The sequence below is a fragment of the Eumetopias jubatus genome, unplaced genomic scaffold (assembly GCF_037043125.1).
Source record: "Eumetopias jubatus isolate StellerSeaLion01/CBP00866 unplaced genomic scaffold, mEumJub1_p1.0 scaffold_6, whole genome shotgun sequence".
Lineage (NCBI taxonomy): Eukaryota > Metazoa > Chordata > Mammalia > Carnivora > Otariidae > Eumetopias > Eumetopias jubatus.
Genome location: NW_028274812.1, coordinates 81,859,034 through 81,881,273, shown reverse-complemented (window position 1 = coordinate 81,881,273; position 22,240 = coordinate 81,859,034). Strand labels below are relative to the sequence as shown.

At 36.7% G+C, this 22,240-nt stretch overlaps 1 protein-coding gene across 1 annotated transcript in view; it reads right to left on the bottom strand.

Moving 5' to 3' along the window:
• COL12A1 (collagen type XII alpha 1 chain) overlaps nucleotides 1-22,240 on the bottom strand; it is a 111,805-nt gene that overhangs the window by 20,928 nt on the left and 68,637 nt on the right. The window contains exons 37-52 of the mRNA XM_028097677.2: nucleotides 20,709-20,838; nucleotides 18,678-18,797; nucleotides 17,454-17,600; nucleotides 16,604-16,724; nucleotides 16,292-16,434; nucleotides 15,680-15,754; nucleotides 13,882-14,021; nucleotides 12,217-12,340; nucleotides 11,900-12,043; nucleotides 10,234-10,398; nucleotides 8,843-8,881; nucleotides 8,602-8,740; nucleotides 6,367-6,509; nucleotides 5,977-6,086; nucleotides 2,277-2,426; nucleotides 504-581 (exon numbers count right to left, since the gene is read on the bottom strand). Coding sequence (XP_027953478.1) covers nucleotides 504-581; nucleotides 2,277-2,426; nucleotides 5,977-6,086; nucleotides 6,367-6,509; nucleotides 8,602-8,740; nucleotides 8,843-8,881; nucleotides 10,234-10,398; nucleotides 11,900-12,043; nucleotides 12,217-12,340; nucleotides 13,882-14,021; nucleotides 15,680-15,754; nucleotides 16,292-16,434; nucleotides 16,604-16,724; nucleotides 17,454-17,600; nucleotides 18,678-18,797; nucleotides 20,709-20,838 — 1,968 coding nt within the window. The remainder of the gene's footprint in view (nucleotides 1-503; nucleotides 582-2,276; nucleotides 2,427-5,976; nucleotides 6,087-6,366; nucleotides 6,510-8,601; nucleotides 8,741-8,842; nucleotides 8,882-10,233; nucleotides 10,399-11,899; nucleotides 12,044-12,216; nucleotides 12,341-13,881; nucleotides 14,022-15,679; nucleotides 15,755-16,291; nucleotides 16,435-16,603; nucleotides 16,725-17,453; nucleotides 17,601-18,677; nucleotides 18,798-20,708; nucleotides 20,839-22,240) is intronic.

Here is a 22,240-nt window from a genome sequence, read left to right as displayed (position 1 = left end):
ATGTATGCAGTTCATTGCTTGCCAAAAGAGTCCAGTCCATCATTATGCTCAGCTTCGTACCTATTACCACTTACATGGATACAATGAGGGAAAATCATCATCTCACAAAGTAATATTGTTACGTCCACCATAAGCCTTGGATATCCACAGAGATGAGGGTTTATTCTGTAAAATGCTGATATTTTACAAGCAATAGGAGAGCTTTGTAATAAGTAGATTTATCAAACCTGCTGACTCAGCAGGACTTCTCTAACTACATATAACCACCCTGGCCGTTAGGGAGAATTTCCAGATGTGGTCTTGTATATTCCTGGCTTTTGGAGGAGGGGTCATCGGCCTGAGCTGTGGGAGTGGATGAGCATGCACATAATGCCTGTCCCTTAGCTCCATCCTGGAGATTCAGTTGCTGAGTGCTACTTTCTCTCCCGGACCATCTGCATCCACATCCCTTATTCCGGGAGGACTATTAAAACCACGACATGATTCCATTCCATTTTACTTACCCTAGAGGGAATATCACAGCATCTATCTCGGCTGGTCCACACCGGACTGCAGACAATATCAAAATTCTGGATTTGGAACTGCAAACAATCAACAGCAACATCAGCTAAAGATGCACGAGAAACATTTTATATTAACGTTTCCGCATTTTAACCTTTGCCAATTTCTCACAAAGACTCTCTCAAGGGTTTTCACCCTTGAGAGCAACGTGATCCTTACTTCATAAGGAAAGAACATAAAAAACCTATGCCTAAGAAAAAGAGATGTTAAGGCAAAATGCATATGTGAAATTCCCACTTATGATTCACTTCCTTGGCTAAAATAAAATGCTTGATTGAGTTTTGTCTTTTTAAAGAGAACATTAATTGCTTTATTTAGGAATTAAGACTTTAATTAAGAATTTGAAGACTATACACATTTAAATCAACTTTTAAGAGTCCACCCTTGTAGAAAAATAACATTTAAAAAAAAGCCATTCTGCCTTTATCCTAAAACTGATGCTTTTCTTTTCATAAATTCTTACCTGGGGGCTGACTAATAACTTTTAATGATTACCCTCAGTTTAACTATTTCAATATAGTATATATTTTCTATCTTTCTACATTTTAAAAATAAATCTCCTTTGGTGAAAAGGCAAAGATTGCTTGGATATAACCATCCTTTTATAAACCTGTTATAATTATTCTATGTAAAGAACAAATCCAATATTCAGTAAAAAGTCTATGTATAAGCTTGTTTGTATGTATATACAAAGTCTATGTATAATTTGCACAAAATTTTTCTACATTGTGGAATAAAAACTTCACTTGTGAATCTAGGAGAAGGAAATCCAGTCCACGGAAGAAAGCTAAATTAAATAAATGCAATTAAAGAATAATGATAGAAGCCAAAGATGTTAACCATGCTTTTAGAACAATATTATCATTGATTGACATTTAATATGAACTTAATTAGCCTGAGACAGTGAAAACTCTAAATTTAAATTTTTATTACTAGATAGCACTGTAAATACATTGGCATGCTCCTGCCTCAAACTTGAGCCAGTGCAAATTGTGAGTAATGCAGTGGGTCAGCTGGCTGCCCCACTACACCAATCTTCCTTCTGAGACAGACAGAGGATGACTCCTCTGTGATAGAGCGTAGGCTCTATGACAGTGACAGCCTGTGTCTGTGTCATTAAGCTACAAATGCTTAATGTCTTGATTGCCAAAATTTGTACTAACAATCGCTATCTTTGAAGAACAAAAAATGAGTTATTTTAGATTTCACTGATTATCCTGGCAACTATTTGTGTTGTACTCTCCAACTTGATCCTATTTCAAGATGACTACATGATGTTCTCTGGTGCCTTGACATCTTATTTTGTTTCTTGCAGTCAAGAACATTATTATGTTCTGTCAGTAGTGTATTTCCTCAATGTAATTTTTCAGTGTTTCAGTCTAAGGAATTTGACAACTTAAAACTCATTGAGGGGGTACCTGAGTGGCTCAGTCGCTTAAGCGTCTGCCTTTGGCTCAGGGCATGATCCCAGGGTCCTGGGATCGAGCCCTGCATCAGGCTCCCTGCTCAGAGGGGAGACTGCTTCTCCCTCTCCCTCTACCCTTCCCCCCTGCTCATGCTCTCTGCCTCTCTCTCAAATAAATAAATAAAATCTTAAAAAAAAAAAAACAACCTTACTAAGAAAAACAAAAAACAAAAAAACTCACGGATTATTTTTAAAATGTTATTTCAATCTTAACACAAGGTACCAAGAAAAAAAAAAAAGTGTTACTTACCGTGGCTGATTTCCTCTCCCCTTTAAGAAGTTTTCCAAGAATTTCATAACCATCGGTTGTGATATTTCCGGCTTCCTTGATGTCTTTTTCTGTGATTTCATAGCAGTCGATGTAAATCTTAACACTTTTGGAGGTCACTACAATATGAACCTAAAAAGATCATTTGTTTCCATTATAAAATTTCTACCCCAAAAAACTTGGCTGACTTCTGCATTTTTCAGATCACAGGTTAAAAAATATGTTCTTTAAGTTATTCTTAACCCAAATCAAGTCTTGGGACTAAAAATCCAAGAACCAGGTTGCAATGTCAATGTCATTTATTAACAACATCAAACTGAATGAGCCCTCATCCACATATACAGCATAATTTCCTATTTTCCCATATGTACCCTTACTGAGATGACCAGAGATGAGTAGTAGATGAAATGATTCCATTAACTATAAAGAACCATTCAAATACAAGTTATGAAATTATTAATATGTTATTATACTCAGTAGAAAGGAGCCTCAAATGTCTTCCAGTGGTTTTGCTAAATTCAATTTTTAATTTGTTACTCCCTAATCTCAGTCAAAAAGAACTTGCACACCATATAGATACCTAACATAGTAAAGAATTAGCACACATCTTCTACAGAGATTTAGTTCTGGAAATCAACAGATACAAGATTCAAGTTCTTTACAAGGAAAGAATCTTATGTTGACTTCTTATCTGATATTGAGGACACTCAGAATTTGAAATCTATTAGTGCAGATAATTAACAAAGCATTTGTATTTCCACAATGTATAAAATGGTTGCAGGTAACCTTTTTGTTTATAGTTATGCTCGTAGTTTCCACTTATCACAGCACATATACTCACATAAGTACTTGATGATTACTTTGAGAAAGTTTGGCTCCAAGTTAAAAGGAACAGAAATTCTCTTAAATGCTTTGAGTCAATAAGCATTAGGATAATCTCTGGAGATGTCTTTAAACAGTGAATATTTTTTCCATATAGAATCACCAGCAAAACACTAATTTAGTGCATCTATAAGTTTTAAGTGTGAATTACATATTGATTGCTTTTAAGTGATACATAGCTTACTAAAAATAAATTTTAAATGTTCCTAAAACAATCATCTAATATTGAATTCAAGAAGAACATCATATATGCATTCCCAAGATATTTATTATCTAATAAGAACTAAAACTTGGGGCACCGCGTCATTCAGTCAGTTAAGCATCCAACTCTTGATCTCAGCTCAGATCCTGATCTCAGGGTCTTGAGTTCAAGCCCTGCACTGGGCTCCACACCCAGCTTAAAAAAAATTTATTTGTTGGCTCTTGTATGAACAAACTCAGGGCCAAAAATTCACAAAGTGTTTGAAAAATCATAGTACCCCAAAAAATGATCTCAAAATCAAAATTTTTAATTTGTAACAAAATTTTTCTGTCAGTCAATACCAACCATTAAGAAACTCATGTTAAAAACGTATTTTGCTACAGTCTCTTCGGTATGTTTCATTACATTTTAAACACATTCATAATAACGTTTCAGAGTAGGCTCTTCATCTGTAGACCACTGTCCCAAGTATTTAGAGACTATTTCCCAGTTGTGAAACATTTTTTGGTCACAGACAAGTAGAAAACAATAGGGACACTCATCAAATCATCTCCCTTCCCAAGCTCTGCCCTTCCCTAAATCTTTATTTTTCATCTATTCCATTTTTTCTTCTTACTATAAACTTCTCACTTGGAACAGAGACACAAAACTTGTCAAGAGAATCCTTAAGAAGCCATAGCTGTCTGCCATTCCTTATTTAAGCTCTTTTAGCCTATCCACCCTCTCTTTCCCAGAGCCCCCTACATTAATTTTCATTAATTTCTTGCTATCAGAGTACCACCCATTCTCATCCAAAGGACTGAAGAACTTTAGTTCCCCAAATTAGATGTAAAATGAAAGAAAAGTGATCTTTGGATCAGTAAAGAATGTAAATAGACAATAGTGACTGAACTTGGCACTTGAATTGATAAGTGAGAATAGGTTAAAATGGGGTGGAGGAATGGAGGAGGAAAAAGAGCATAGTGAAAAAGTAGAGGAGAAACTAAAAAAAAGAAAGGTCTGATGAAAAAAGAAGGTAGAGATTTGAGTAGACAAGAAAGCTTGTCAGAAAGAAAAAGAGGCATTACAAAAAACCTAAGAACACAAATAGTTCTCTATCAAGGCAAGCAAAGAAGGAAATGTCAAAAAAATTATCTTGATTTGTAATTAATGACTGTCACTACAGATTTCTGCAAAATACTGCCCTTTTTTTCCTTAAGTAAAATGAAGTATTTTATGAAAGTTAGAAATTTAAAAATAATAGTTTTTAAGTTGTTATCAGTTGGTTCATAGAAGACTGAATTTCTAATAACTTCAGTGGTATGGAAGGAAAAATAAAATAGTTCTTTTTAGCAAGTACTCAAATGTAAGTTTAATAGGTGTATCAATGAGCCAAAAAAGTTCATAAGAACTTAGCCAAATTCAACATCTACTATCAGATAAGGAGCAGCTGAAGCTAATAATATTTGTCAAACTAGAATTTGCTTTCCTGGTGAGGCATTTATTTTACTGTAATTCCTCATGGAAATCTGTAAACTGTTAAGTAGATATGCCATTATACTCAGAAATCTTTGTTTTTCCTTCTTTTTTTTTTTTTTTTTTGTTTCTCACTAATGTGCACATTGAAGCCACTTTGAGCTCCATGAGGAGAGTCCCTTGCCATCCCTGGCAAGAGTGATTTATCAATAAAAAAAACATTCTGGAAAGAAACCAAGATTCTCAGGAGTAAAATCTGCAAGAAATCTAGCTAAACTATTCAAGTACAGGAAAGTTCAATTTTCACTTGAGAATCAGACTGAACTGGAAATATTTGTCTTCTATGCACGAGGACTAATTTTCTGAGTGCCATACTGTTGCCCAAGGGGTATTCCTCCTGTTAACTCAATCCATCAGATGAAGGAATACCATTAAAAAGTCCATTCCTAACCTAGACAGTTCTTCTCATCTCTAATGCTTCCAACTTTAGTACTTATGTGTCAATTATCATTTTTTGATAGAAAGTCTATATTATCCTCTGATGCTGACATACAAAAAACTAATGAAGATTAACAAGAATAGACGATCCCCTAAGAATGCATCTTAGAACTTTTAATATTTTTTAGAGAATTCATAAGTGTGTTTATTGAAAAGTTAATCTCATAAATATGTATATTAATTATTTTGGTAGACAATCATAACTTTTGGACTAGCATAACTTTTCAATAAACAAGCAAGCAGAAGGAGCTTACTGTGTTCTAAAAAGAATAATTTTATCAATTAAAATACAATCCACAAAAATTAAGCTTTTGAAATGAGATGACATGAAGGTTCACAACAAAATGGTAGGTAGAAAAAATAGGCATCCAATACTATATATACTACGTGACTCATATTTTGAAAGGATATTAGCACTGAAAATATATCAAAATGTTAGTACCAGTTATCTCTTTATTAGTAGAATTGTTGTTTTATTTTAAATATTCTTGAATTAATCAAATTCTCTAAAATAAGATTTTGTTCTTAAAAGACATAGCTATGTTTCTACCAATTTAACCTGACATTTTAATAAATTATACATTAGTTTTAATTTTTAAGTCATATGATTTTTCTATAACAAAACAGATAATTTTATGTTTTTACCTTATGAAAACTTCCATAAAATAATGTCTTCACTTCATCTGTGTCAAATGTAACAGTTTGTACCTCACCTCTTGTATCCTTGTTAAAGAATGATAATGTCTTGCTAGAAGCTGTAACCAACACATAATTGTTATTAAATCACACACGGTATGCTTTATGTTGGGAAAGTATTAACAAATAACACCTGCTGTAGAGATTTCTAAAATATTCAATCATTTAGGTTGAGATAAAATGTAATTAGAATATTTACTGATATATTTTTAAAACTTTAAACATAAAAGCATATATCAAGTAAATATATATATTCAGAAGGTTTTTAAAGAGACAGAAAGAGAAAACACAATCAAAAATATGTATGCATGTGCCTTAGTATAAGATAAAAATCCTTACGATCTGCAATCACTCCAACTTGTGGTTTGTAGTCTCTATCTGTGATTTGCCAAATTGCAAAAGGGTCGCTGGGAGTTTCTGGGAGAAGTCTGAACAATAATATAATCGTGTAGGAAGAAGGGAGTCCATTTGGATGTAGATCTCTGTTGGATAAAACATAATTGATTAGTTAGTTAATAGGGATTTCTCACCAGAAATAGAGGATATTTTAAATCTTTGTAGGATAATCTCACTATCGGTAGTATTAGAATCCATTCATAATAATCTCGTTACATATGAGAAGAGGAAAAATTTAGGAAACACATCAGAAGAACACACATTAAAGATCTCTTACATAAATAGATTATTTACTTTTGCGCTAAGGGTGCAAAAGTCTGGGAAATTGCCCAATGGTCTTTTATCCTACTGTTAAAAACTGTTAATATCCTGTTAACTTTTTCTAGACACAAAGATGATTATAAAATTACATAATAATTTTAGAGTGATGGGCTTTATATCTATGGATGTAATTTAAAGAGAATGAATCTTACTTAATTCCCAATGTAAAAGGTATGAGGTCATAAGTCATATGGCTTAAGGTTTTAATTTCTCCTTCCCTATCTCTAGTCGTTTTTACACTTCCAAATTCCTCCCTTGAAATCAAATAAATCACATAATCTCCAGAAGCTCACATGTTCCCAAAAATAAAACCAGTAATAAATGTTAAGGCCATGTACATGTGCAAACGTTTAGTGATGATAAAGGATGTGATTCAATTAAAAGGAAGTGTTTCTTGGCTCTAAGACTATTAGACAAAAAATGTGGTCCCGTGTGTTCTTCCAGAGTTGAGTCAGTCATTGTTCTGGGGGAGCCTTTGAAGCAGGATTGATGGGTTTCCGTCTGAGACCATTTAATAATACTTTCTTCCTGGGGGTAGTGAAAAGGCTTTCTCAGCTCTTAGACAGAAAAGAAGCTATTCTTCCACAAACTGACAGAGGGCACAGAATGTCTCTTGAAGTTTCATGTCCCGGTATTGCACCACTGCTGCCTCCGGAATACGATGCTGCCCTGCTTCTTGAAACGTGTTCTGGGCAAGCTGACACAATGCCTTTTGTATTTGCAAAAACCCACTATCTTCATAATAATCCATGTTAAAAATATTATCCTCTCCATATTAATTCATCTCCCTCCCAATCCATTTTTCTCCTTCCTCAGTTAGTGAGTGCTGATGAAAAAACTTTTAATTGCATTTATGCTTCTTCCTTTCAGCTTCTTTCAGCCACAAGTTCTGACTCTTGAGAACACAGTAGGCTCTCGTAAGTTAAAACGCAGGAATCATATCTTGTGGTGACTGAAAGTTAAACACTGGGTATTAAGGTTCACTGACAAATCTAAAGCTGTGAACCAACATGGTTAACCATAAAAGAGTTAGGAACTTCCAATGTGGTCAAACTACAACAATATGATCTGTGCTTTCTTAAAAGAAATTAGCTTTGGTTTTAGTCTGAATTTTCCATCAGCTTTCCCAAAGCTTTTCAAATTTCAGACATCATTTTCTGATCCTGTCCTAAGATTCTGAAGGCTTTATTTCTTCTTGTTCTTTTCTCTCCGTAAGCTGCCAAACACATATTTTCAACATTAAAGTGTTTTAATTCTAATAAATAAAAAATTACATATTTTAGTTATGATACCCAGGTGCAAACTTTCGCGAAGTAAAGTAACAACAGCTAGAGCTACCCCAACAGATTGCCAGAGCCCTAGCCAATAAAAACTAACCACTGCCTGTCTGATCTTGGACAAGCAAAACTGCCACAATATTTCATCTTCTGGAGATCTGAAACAATAAAAAGAATGCCGACTCGCATTCTGCACTTATTCCATTCTGTCCCTCTGCACCACAGTGAGAAATGTTCAAAATAATTAGTTGCCTTCCTATTTAAACAGCCTCCCTTAGAAGAAGCCTTAAATCTACAATCCTAGCCTTAAATCCTAAAAGGTCCATAATCCATAATAATACAGAACCAGGATGACATTCTTGGGTCTGCGAATAGCAAGGCTTGAGTCCTAGTCTCCTGTGGGACCTGATGGAAGACACTTAACTCGACTATATTTAAGGAAACTAAACTAAATCATCCATAAAGAGACTGCTGACAATTCTAAAGCTTCTAGCTTTTAAGAAGTCAGCACAATTCTAAGAACCTCGGGAAAGTGTCAGGCCCATTATAAGAAAAGGAACCTCCTAGTTGTCACACTTACGCCGTAGGCTGATTCACAAAGGCATTCTTCTGAAGCTTGTAAGCTGAGTAGCTGGGGAAAGACCCTGACTCCAAAGAGACTCCTGGTACAGAAGCAAAATTCTTTTCCGTCAGGTTGTATGCTTCTAACATCTTAAAACCTTTACAACAAAAAAAGAAAAACCAATATTGAAATGAGGTTATTTTAATGATTTTATTGCTTAAATCCTGAAATAAATTAGTTCAAGGGTATAAACGCTTACCTGGTGAGGTGTAGCCATCCAAATAAATGAGAGGACAACCTGCAATGTAGAGTGCTCTTTAAGTACGATTCATCAACATGAAATACACACATTGTATATGCACAGAAGTCAGCTATGTACATGTACCAAGTAACTGTTCATTCATTTATAAAAAATAACACCAATCTACCCTTTTATATGTTATTTTTTGTACACTTCCTTTGTGTGGTAGAAATTCTCATACCGACTAGTATAATCAATGTTTTCTCCTTTAATTCTCCAACCCAAGTGGGCATTTTACAGTGTTCTTATGAATAGTAAAATAGAATGAAAGGATTTTAATAGAGAATTCAATAAGTTAAAATAGAGGTAAAAAGAATTAAATTTTCAGATGTTCCTCAGTAGATGAAAGAAGCTTTCTCCCATGGCATTTTAAAGGTAGGCAAAGGCAGGAGGAGTTTGCCCCTATTCAGCCATCTTTGACATGCCGCCGAGCCTCATGTTGGCCACCAAACATCACCTAACAGTGACGAGTGTGCCATAGTTTTCACCCTGAACCACCCCCCCCAGAGCCAGGGCTACCAGGGTTTGGCTTTCAGGACCCCCTGCAGTACAAGGGAGACAACAGTACATCCAAACCCACTTCCCCCAGCGCAGCTCCATTCTGAACTCCAGCATAAGCTCTCACAGTAAACCACGGCCGTTTGTTGACTACCGCCACCTCGACCTAGAGTTCTGAGTTTTTACTAATGCTTAATAGGGGGAAATATAACACTTGTAAAGTATAGCCCTTCTTAGGACCAGGGGTCTATACTAGCCACAAAACTGTCTCCATAATATAATATCCCAAGAATCAGCACTTATGGATGGGGAAGAGGATAATTGACTTAAATAATTAATCTTTGGTCCTTCACTGTATTTTAAAAACTGAACTTGAAGTCTTGGCAAAAAATAAAAACTCTACACCCAAAAAAACAAATGAAAACCGAGTGCATTTCTACAGAGTGCACATGCAAGGGTCAGTGTTTTCATTGCTCCCTTGAAGCACGGATGTTGACAGAACAAATACCAATTGGTTACTAATAGGGAAAACCTTCATCTTTCAGAAATGCGCTTCGAAGCTGAAGATTAATTTACTCAAATGTCATAGCATCAGGATGGTGGGAAAAGGGTATGTTAAAATATTTCATTTCCATACAAGGAATATTACATCGTCAAAGCTAAAAGCGGACCTCTGACAAACACACATTTAGCACAATCTCAATAGGAACAATGATTCATCAGATTCCCAAGTGATTTCCCCAGGATCTATTTATGCACAGACTTGATCCCATATAGGACAGACAGTTGTCCACTAAGTTGTTATCTTCCAAAACAGGTGAGATTGTAGATCCATTTGGACCAGGACTTACTTGAAGTGGCAGTTTCACAGACAAATGTAATGAGGTTGTCCTCAATCTTCTCAAAAGATTCAAAGTCATCAACAATGAACACATGCCGTTCGCTTGGTTTGCTGGCGATGTTGGCAAGCTCGTTGTAGTCAACGTCAGCCACGCCAACTACAAAGACACTGAACCCTGCAAAGCAGTGTTTTTAGAGTGAATTACAGATCCTTTTTTCCGTCCTTTGTTGTTTCAGCAATTCAAAATAAAATCTTTTCAGAAATGATGCTGAATTTTCTCAGTAGATGCAGCAAGTCCTTTTAATTGACATAAACTCTCTTTAATAAAGAGGTACTTTTTCCAGGTCTTCCTATTTTCTGGCTTAGAAAACTCAACTAATTGGGTTTCCTAAAATAAAATCCTAACAATTAAGAGAAGCACATTTTAACAGCAGGAAGTCTTCATGTGGTGCACGTTTCCTTCCAGAGACCCCCCAGTCCTAATCTACTCATCTATTCTATAGCTCTCTTAGGCACCATTAACATTTTAGGCTTATGTAATCCAGAAACCAAGAATGGGCTCATTTTAAAATCTGAGTTCTTGAAACTGATATTCTCAACAAACTCAGGCTCAAGGGCAGCACTCTAGCCATTTTCGAAATGGAATTGACAATTCCCACTGGCAATAGACTTTCATTTATTTAGGCTAATACAAATAAATAAAGACTTCACTCCAAAAGCTTAATTTGAAAGTAGAAAAAATAGACTATATAAGAAATTAGTTCTCTAACGAGATATGAATAATGTAACTTAAGCAAGTATTCATAACTGCAAACTTAAATCAGCCAAAAGCCCAAAATACGTGTATATCCTCTTAAAGTGTGCAACATAAAGGCAAAAATTTATTTTAAAAAAAAAGTCATGGCAAAGAACAATCTGTATTGAAAGAAGACGGTATGACTTAGCGCTAATCATGACTCATACTTTTAGCCAAAGAATCCTGTATGTCCAGTTGACAAATTCCATATAACAAATTATTTTGTAATTTGCACAAAATATAATTCTCTCCAAAATATGTTAACCTTGGACTCTGCCTGGGGGTTGGGAATCGGGGGTGTGGAGGGTGTGAATGCAAGTACCGGTAAGACCTCATTTCATTCATTTTAGTAATGCTAAAAAATGAATCCAATGGGCAGTGTTGCCAGGAGGCTCTCGGGGTATTTGATTTTTCAAGGTCGACCCCAAAGATGTCTTCCTGAGGCCTCACTACACCTCCTTTCAGCAATCTGCATCGGGTCTGCGTCTGCAAGGACGTGCTAAAGCTAAAGGCTTCCCTATGCTTCTCCTTGCACGGGGACCCAGCACCAAAATTCATGTCTGCTGTGGCATGAAGCCTGTTCTAGGAGCATTCTCTTACTGCATTCTGTAGCCTGCCAGCCACTCTGGGGAAGGTAGGTTTGCTCTTTTATACACCCCGAGTCACATCTTCAGTGAAGATATATACCATGTCCTTTTGGAGCAATTACTAAACCATCCATGATTAAATATAAACCAACATTTCAAGGGTACGGAGTCCAGAGTAAAGCAGGAACAATAAAGTAAAAGCAGCAGTTTCAACTTTCGCAATCATTCCGGAACACGTAAAACACGTGAAGATCATGAGTGCGATCACCAGGCACCGGATTGCCAGGGCTTACCTGACTGCTGGATGACCAGAGCTGCCTTCTTGACCTCATCCTGTGACCGACCGTCTGTGACCACAACCAGCACCTTGGGGACATTCTTCCTCATGCCGCTCTCCCAGGTCAAGACCTTCTCCTTGATAAACGTGAGAGCCTTGCCTATAGAGTGTGGCATGGAACATTTTGGTGTCAGTTCTGTGAAAACTATCCAAGTGCCATTAGTCACACTCGATTGATAAGAATCTGAATAATGAAATGTGATAGTACACTCGGTTCTACCACGCCCAACACTTTGGAGAGTGAAGGTCGACGTACACTTTGATTAACTGTACCTGTCCTTGTGTTGCCTCCTCGGTACCTAATATTCTGGAGGGCCCCCAGGGCTTGGGCCTTGTCATTGTATGTGTTCAGCTTGAACTCAGACTTGACCTCATCACTGTATTGCACAAATGAGACCTGAAAGGAAATGTGGTCGGTGATGAGGTTAAGATGCCTCTTTTTATATTTTAATTTTCCAGTGGCTCCTCCTGGTGTTGATGGGCAAGTGTCTTAGATCTGACAGAATATTATAAGCTCTCTATAGCTAATGTTATAACACTGATACTATTGTCTCATTAAATTCTCTCATTTCTACTCCTCAATGAAATTGTTGATAATATTAACATTGTAAATATGCTGTATTCACATGGTATCCACATCCTCTCTCTAGGATGTAGGAAGGGATGGGTAAAGCTAGGGAAGAGTGAAGTCCCAGGATTAGAAATGAGAACACACCATCTTGAACTCAAATGTCGGCGAAGCAATTGGTTCTCAGCCAACTGCTTCTTCTCATTAACTGCATCCACTCTTTATGGTAATACTAAAATGTTGCCTATGTGATAATAATCAGCACCCACCACAAGTGTAGTAACAGTATGATTAACTGGACAGAGTACAGGCTTCATAGTCAGAATTCAAATCCTGGTTCTGCCCATTGGTAGCTATGTGACACAGGGCAAATTCTCTGCATCTCTGGGCTTTTGTTTCCATATCAGTAAAATGGAGATAATTATACTTCTTTCTAGAGTTGTTTTAAGGACTGACAATCATATATAGAAAGTCCTGGTACATAGAAGTTAATAAAATACAGTACTTATTTTTTTACTCTTTACTAGAAATCTCAATTTCTAGAAGGATGAAAAAGATGGCTTGGTTGCTAATACATTAAATTAAGACTATAACCAGCTTGAATTTTTACTCTTCTTGGGTTGGAAAAATGTTCCCAGGATTATTTGGGGATTTGAAATTTAGTATATTCCATAAAAAAAGAAGTGATTTGTTTATGAAATTATTTGTGGCTTATGTCAAAATCTCTTACTTTCATAATCTAAGATGCCACAATGACCAAGTACAAAATGCCACACACCCACTCCAGTCACTATTCATCACAGAGTCCTCTAACTTAACAGAGTATGACAATCATAATGCATTTAATTTCCAGAACATTAGATGACCTTTTGTGGAAATGTATCATCATTGGAAGTCTTAAGCAGGAAGTCAGAGTAGGAATGCCCTAAACTCTTCAAAAGGAGAATCATCTAGCCAAGAGAATACCTAGAGGAGGGTTTATTTTTCTATTTGCCATCTACGCCCAACTCCTTCCCAAAAATTCATGTGTCAAGAAAATAGTAAATAACAAAAGTTAAAACATAGTTTATACTGAAAAGCCTTTCTACTTAGGGGCGCCTGGGTGGCTCAGGCGTTAAACGTCTGCCTTCAGCTCAGGTCATGATCCCGGGGTCCTGGGATCGAGGCCCGCATCAGGCTCCCCGCTCAGCGGGAAGCCTGTTTCTCCCTCTCCCACTCCCCCTGCTTGTGTTCCCTCTCTCGCTGTCTCTCTCTGTCAAACAAATAAATAAAATCTTTAAAAAAAAAAAATCCTTTCTACTTAAAAACAAATATTCAAAGGAAACAACAAGACATTACAAATGAATAGCCACCTATGAAATAGTACCCACCTGAATTCCAGCAGGACTGATTTCATCAAAGGCTCCCACAGTATTGAAGATGAATTTTACAACTTTGTTAAAATTATCATCCCCGATACTCCAGGAGGCATCAGTCAAGAATACAATGTCTGCCTTGGCCCCTTTGCATACTGAGGAAAAAAAAAAACAGAGAAACCCCAAATCTCATGAATTTTTTCATTCAAATGAAGTTACAAAACCAAGAAATGTAGCCTAAAACCCCACCACTCAAGGTGTAGTTCAGCAGCAGCAGCATCTCCTGGGAGCTTCTTAGAAATGCAGAATCCTTGGCCCTACCCCAGGCCTCCTGGATTCGATTAACAACAAGATACCCAGACAAATCACATGCACAATGAAGTTTGAGGAGCACTAGTCTAACGGGCCCTCAATTTCTGCTCTGGAATTACTCCATCTGTTTAGATCCATTATGCAAATATATGTTCTTTCCTCATGGAACTGTTCAAGTGGCTTCAAACAATAGAAGAGGAGGAAATCAAATGAAAAGCAATGATGTCCAGAATTTAAGAACAGCCATCAGTGGGTATAGAGATTTTGTGTATAATTAGTGAAGATTTGGTGCAAATAAGGTGTCTTTTCATTTTAAATTAGGCCACTAGAATTATAGGGAGGGAAGAAGGGAAAGAATAAAATAATGTCTTTGATTTGAATTTTCAGACTTGGAGGGTTAAAAAAAAATTAAAATTTCAGTATATAAAAACCTAACATGTAGAATATACAGCGCTAGCCGTGAACCCTAATGTAAACTGTGGACTGTGGATGAAAATGATGTGCCAATGTAGGCTCATGGATTGTAACAAATGCACCACTCTGGTGCTGGATGTTGACACCAGGGGAGCCGGGGTGGTGTGGGGGAGGTTATATATGGGAACTCCATGTAGTTTCAGCTCAATTGTGCTGTGAACCTAAGATTGCTTTAAAAAGTAGAGTCTCTTAAAATAAAATTAACATTTTAAGCCAAATTTATTTACTGAATTTCTTTCAACAGTCTAATTTAAAGAAACCCATTATTATTTTACCTTATAATAACACTATTTGCCCTGTATAATATTATTTTATCCTATAAGAATACACTTTTAATTTTTAATTTTATTTATTTAATAGGTTTAATAAAGTTGTAGCATTCTAGAACCTTCTAAGACAAAAGAAAAATGCTTTTAAAATCTGAAGGTCTTTCAGTTAAATGCTGGAAACAGAATGTGGGAAAAAGAATAAACCAGTAGTTAATTAGCTTAAACTTAAATCTGATAAAACACTGAGAATTGCCCCAAATTACTGAGAGACCAGTCCTATTAGCTCAGCACGTCTTTTTGCCAGTTCACTGCAAGTGACAATTATGTCTCGAACTTCAGTGAATGAATATTTTTTAGCTTTGTGCAATCCAGGGCAGAAGCCAGGAATTCCAAAGCCAAAGGCCCCACGGGTAGGTTGAAGATACAGCCAAAACCGTTCACAGTGCCTACTGATGCCGGCAGCCAGGAGAAAGGAATGTCCATCATGTGACCATGGACTAGGTAAAGTATCACTAGACATTAATCCGCAAAATCAAGGAAACAGAGTTCCAACTGAAGCACTATAGTTCATGACTGATTTCATACACACCAAAATGGGCCAGGGGAGAACAATTACCGATAATCTTTTTTTTTTTAATCTAAAAATTCTTCAGCAAGAATAGTAAATCGGAAATACCCTATATCAATTGGAAATCATGTATAGGCTACATAAATAAGAAGGCTATAAATCCCTACCAGCTGAATGTACCGCCACTTACCATCCCGGGCCGGTGGAATTGTTGGAGGGGGAGGAGGTGTGGGTGGCTCCGTAGGGGCTTCTGTTGGTTTTACAGCTAGAATTAAAAAAGAATAATTAGAAGAACGGAACCTGTGCAAATTTCATATCACAGGAAGTCCATTTTACGAGGAATTTAAGTCCTAGATAGCAAATCAAATCTCATTGGCACTGATAGACTGGAAATTCTATTTTACCCAAATTTGGTGTCATCTGTAGTCATTCGAACACTGACTACAGCTGCAGAAAGCAAAACCACGACTCAAAGGACACATGAAAGACCTTCGAATAGGGTCAGTGAGTAAAAGTCACTACTATGGGTGCATATTCATCTTCTCACTGCCAGCAAGAACCTTATCTCTCTCCTGTAGCCTTTTCCTTAAAATAACACCAACTCTGTAATGGGGAAAACGTGGATTTGTTATAGAGAAAGGTCCTGAACCAGCTACAGATTCCTTCTTCATGAATCTGCCGTCATTATAATTACTGTGGTCCATAGGAAGAAGTGCCTACACGGGAGTCACTTAAGTCTCCCTTACCTAGAACATTCTATTCTGAAGCCATACAGAGATTTTCAGATTACTCAAAAACTTACTGGTATGTTCTTTGACAGAGACTCCAGGTCCCTCGAGATTTGGTGTCTGCACAAAAACAGTGACACCATAATCAGCGTCTGGTGAAAGACCAGTGAAGCAGTGACTGGTTTCTGATCCACGCACTGTGATTTCTTGTCCTCTGCTTCCTGATTATGACAAAAGGAAATACCAGTGTCACCATCAACTGTATTTAAAGACATTTTTATATATCATTTCATCTTTCACTCCTTTACTGAAGTTTAAAATGTCGCTACTATGTGCTCCAGTTCTTTATTATTATTTTTTTTTAATTTTTTATTTTTTTGGCACACGTACCATCTGCAGGGCTTAATTTTAGCCTGTAGGAGGTGGCTGCCCGGTGAGGTGACCATCTAACACAGAATGTATCCCACCCAACCTGGTAAGTTTTCAGATCTGTCACATTTAAATACACTACAAAATAAAAAAAGAAATAGATTTACTTTGCAAATAAAGACAAAAAAGCATACTTTTAATCATAACACAATTTTAAAACTTCTGTGGCTGAAAAAAAAAGCCTAAATTCTTAGTATGTCTCCCTGTAAGAAACTTACATGAAACATACATGAAAATGTGGTACAGCTAAATCAGACCTCTCTTTCTATCACTAATTTTCAAGGGAAAGAAATTCCACATAGTCCCACTGGACACTACATGTTGTCTCATGTAAAATAATAAGAAATTTTTCTAAAGGGCTATCTCCTAAGTCTTTAAATAGTTATTCAGTACTTGTTGACGACAAAAATCTATCTTTGGGCTGAGTCAGTAATCACGGCATTTCTGTGAAAACTTTCAGTTAAATCAATGCATTTAGGTAATATATTTTTAAACATCATATGTCAAAAAAGTACGTAGCATTCCAAATCTAATTTTACAGATCATTCATGGATAAAATCATAATTTCTATACTTTTTATCTTTCAAAATTCAAAATATATCTTATGAGAAATAAAAATATCTCATCACATACATCTTTGTATATTCAATTATATTCCTTATATATTTGTTTGGCTGGACAAGAAAGAACCACTTATTTAGTGCCAAGGAAACATGCATATGTTAAGAAGAAATAAAATTAAAAGAGGCTGACCTTGCAATTTGTACTACATTTTTCTTACAACCATGAAAAAGATACGTGACTCACAGGTAGTGCCTTGATCCGTCAGAGGGACACTGAGTCCAGAATCATACTGAGCGTAAACATTCACATCATAAGTAGTGCTAGGATTGAGATTGTGTAGCGTGTATGATGTCATTTCTCCAACAAAAACTTCCATGGGCTCATTGGAACCTTTAATAACAATCACAAAAAGACAAAGAAATATTCCACCCCAGTCTCATATTTTCCTTAAAATCAAATAACTTATACTCAAATGATAGTATGAATACCATTAATTCCACAGCCCATCATGCACTTGCTCACTGTAACACACGTTCCATTATATAGTGAATACAAAACTATAAGCAGAGACTCAATTCTTCACCTCTTATTCTTAAAGCATACACAGCACAGTACCTAGAATGTAGTAGATATGTCATCAATGTTCCTTTAATGAATAAATTCTATCACACAGTCAACTACTCTAAACCCTCAAGCCTCTTCTCTAAGCCCCACTTTGGCAGCATAGTGCTTTGCATATGCTCACTTAACATTTTTCCAGTTTGTTGTAGAGATGATTTAAGAACTTCTGTCTTGGTCCTCGACCCACAAGTTTGGTTACTAAAGGTCCTCAGTTACCAACACCTCCTCCTCCCTTCGGTTATCTCTCTTAAGGCCCATGTTTCCCTTCTCTTGTCCTCTCTCCTCAATCTTTTCCTAGCTCACACCCTTCCTCAGGTGTGGAAGAGACCCTGGCAAATTTGGTATGAAGAGTATTTTTCTTCCATTTTGCTAAGCATATGGACAGAACAGGAATTAAGATAGCAAATCACTTAATCAAGGTGATATCCATTTAGGTGCACATGTCAATGGGAAGCTGAAAGCAAGCCCAGCAAGAAAAAACTAAAATGCATATGCCCCAAATGGAATAACACCTTGACATACTGGAAAAGATAAGAGTTTATAGTGATTAAATATGCATTATTTCACAATCATAATAGCTTATAGAATGTCTGGACACAGATTCCATTTGTGTAATTTTATGAACCAGGCCAAAGTTTTTAATTATGCAATTTAATGAGAGTCTCATCTGCACTCATAGTAACAATGACACTTCAGACTTTTGGCTTAGAACATTCTTTCCAAAAATGTCTTGCCTCTTGTGGGAGGGGATGTGACAACTGAACTACCAAGAGAATCTAATGAGCTCTCCCTCATAAACAAACAGCTTTCTGATGCATTTTTATGATAATAAAGGTGCTTCCTTACCCACTGGCTTATACACAATTTTATATCCAAGAACCGGAGAGGGTGAAGGATCCCAGGATACCCTGAATCTCGTGTACCATTCGTCAGAGATGTGTATGTTTTGTGGTGGAAGCAGTCCCACTGCAAGCAAATATTGGCACACATTACTGACCTTTCATTGACACACAAGGAGGGCATAGACCTTTATGAGTACTGACTATGAGTACTGATAGTGCAGTCCCATGAGAATAATTTAATAAAATCCTATAATGTCCTCATCCAGAAAACAATCTAAAAGTTTTGCAATGTTCAACAGAAAGCTTAGCAGTTATCCAAATTCGAACAGCCCTCAAATGGACTCAGGAACTGAGGTGTCCCAGAGCTGTTAGGTTATATAATGTAGAATTACAGAAACTACAAGAGATCTCATACCATTTTTAACATGTTATAGATTACAGATTGTTAGAGCCAAAAAGCAATTTAGAAACTGTCTAGTCCAACCACCTTATCACATAAATAAGATTCAATTTGCCCAAGACCACACAGCTAGCTAGTGACTAAAATGATATTCATTCCCAGCACCCTTCTATCCTCCCCCAGCATAACCTAGAGCAAATCCTCAAGCCTCCAGAGGTACTTACTGCCTCCAACTACACACCCTGTAAACCAATGCTGTCAGGCAGCATGCTGAGTCGTCCCTGAGTTATTATTTATCGCATTACACAAATAAAGAATTCAACTTAAAAACTTTTTTTGCAAGAGAAACTAGAAACGGCTTTGGCACATCCTGGAAAATTCAAGTCTGGTAAAGATTTTTTTATATATTTTGAAAAGCACAAAATTCTAAAACATGCCATTTCCCCCAGAAAAGTACCAAAATATATTCTAAAACCAAAGGGAATGTGAAAAATGAAAGGTTGTTCAATTTAAATCATCTTGAATCACTAAACTGAGTCTCCATTGATTCAGTCCTGTAGAAAATAAGTATCAATAAATATATAAACTCCTAGCCTTGAGAGACTAAACTAAAACAACTCTAGTCACGCTTTTCTCTTGGGAGTTTTTAAATGTTACCTCTCCCAAATTCTGTAATGTCAAGATTGTTTAAGCACCAAAAGAGTTGGGGCAACCGAATGTAGCAAGGCACCTGAAATCATTTACTTAAGTGGATTTTTGCAGAATGAAGTGGAAAGAAGAACACCCATATTGACCAGTAACAGAACTCAGACCTATAGCCCAGCCTGCCTTTATGCTGAACCAGTGACTTTCAATCTTCGCTGTACACTAGAATGTAAGCAGATCCAGGTCACACCTCAGACCAAATCCATTAGTATCTCTGGGGGTGGTACCCAGGCACAAGCATGTTTTAAAGCTCCTCAGGTGATTCCAACAAGCAACTGACTTGGAGAACCTTTGCTCTAAACAGGAAGAAATTGACTCCTGTGGGCGTCTGGGTAGCTCAGTCCTTAAGCATCTCCACTCTGCGGAAAGCCTGCTTCTCCCTCTCCCACTCCCCCTGCTTGTGTTCCCTCTCTCGCTGTGTCTCTCTCTGTCAAATAAATAAATAAAATCTTTAAAAAAAAGAAAAAAGAAAAGAAATTGACTCCTATGTAAGTTAGAAAGGGGCCCGAATGCAAATAATTTTCTGTAAATTACTTGGTACAATAGAAAAAAAATTGTAAAGACAAAAGATGATTGATAATCATCTTGCTTCTTTATGACTTAAGATTCTATCAGGATAGTGTTTTTTGCTGATACTACATTGACTGAGTTAACAGCTACCTCCTTCACTGATCCCACACAAACTAAAACATTATTCAGAAAATATGCGATGGTTTTAACAAAACCATCTCAACAAAACAGAACATGCAGATTTTTGTCTCCTTTTTCTTCTTTTAGTGGACTTCTAAAAAGTTAACATAAAATTCTGTTCCCATATCATTTTTGCCAAAATTCAATGTTTAATGTAAATGTTAATGCAGCATTATGTAGTATTTGGGATGCATTGGTAAAGGCAAAACTTAAAGATTATAAAAGGGATAAGACATTTACCAGTTCTTCCATTTCCTGTTAGATGGCCACCATCTCCATCTTCATAAACAGGAATAACAGTAATTTTATATGGAGTATCAGGTTGCAGCGGCTGCAGCATCACATTATTCCTTCTGCCTGGGACTGTGGTCTGTAGGGAAGTTAAATTACAAATTAATTATCAGCCAGAGGCCTTCCAGATCAAAAGACAACACTGTTTTATTTCTATAAACAGCCAGCAATGGTTTCTTCATGTTTTGCTTCTGTTACACAATGCTCATGTCAAGGTCTACACTGTTTCTGTGCAGCACGCAAGAATGGTCTGAGGGTCAGAGAGATCTGAGCTCGAATCCCAGATCAGCCATTTACCAGCCTTGTGACTTCCTGTCTCTGGAGGAAATTGTGCAGATGAAAGGTAAAACCACGCATGACACCTCGGTGCACATTACTGACTACTGCAGCACACAGCAGCCCCACGTTTGTCTCCATCTCCCATCTGTGTGTTACATTTTCATGCATGCCTGCAACAAATACACACCATACAGCCACGGTGGGCCAGGAGTGGTGATTGCTGTTGGGAATGCATTGGTGAGCAAACATGGACTCCGAGCCTGCCCTCAGGAATATCAGCTTCGCTGATACTAATTAGGTGGAAAAGATGAAAAACAGGAAATGGAAAATACATTCAACTACCTCCATGAAGAGGATGCGAACCAGATAAATCTCTCAGTCTCTCTTCCAACACTATGCTTTACTTCTACAAACAACGTGCCTCACTTATGCCAGTGATTCCCGGCACAGAGTCCCCTGGTTACAAATGGTGAATTGGTGGGGGAAGGGATTATATTTTTAATGCTTTCAGGAAGTGGGGAGAAGTCAAGTACCTGTGCATGGCAATTTATTAAAATATAAATGTTAAAGCACCAGCTTCTTTGCTTTGGCAAATTAAGTGTGGTAGTACTGTTTATCTCATTTTGATCAGAAACTCTAAATGACAATTACATATGTTTCTGATGAATAAAAATGCAGGTTTGAATTAAAGTTTAATATATCAAGTTCAAATAGATGAAACATAACATGGGGAGAACAAAGGGGAAATGATCCAAGAGGGTCTGTGGCAAAATGGTTGTAAACCACAGATCTAACTGCTTTACTATCAATATTTTGTGTAATTTTTCTACTGACCTATTGCTTCCATCAATCAGTACACTTTTTAAAAAGTGGTGAGCTTTTCCATCCATAGCAAATGGATATGCCTGGTGAGGGCAATGAGGAAGCTACAAGAAACCTAAATCTGGTTCTCGAGAGATAGTGTGACACACAAAAAGTTTGAAACTAATATGAAAGCATGTCTATTCCAAAACCAAAGTGTAATGAAAAATGTTAAATTTAAAGAAAAGAGACATCAGTTAGCACTTGAATACTTAAGGGATATCTTGTAGAAAAATTAGATTTAAAGAAAGGATAAGGTTTGGATGGTCACATCTTTTGAACATTAAGTAGCTCAGAATATTAGGTATCATGTCTCACTAGACCCAGTTCCAATGAAGAAA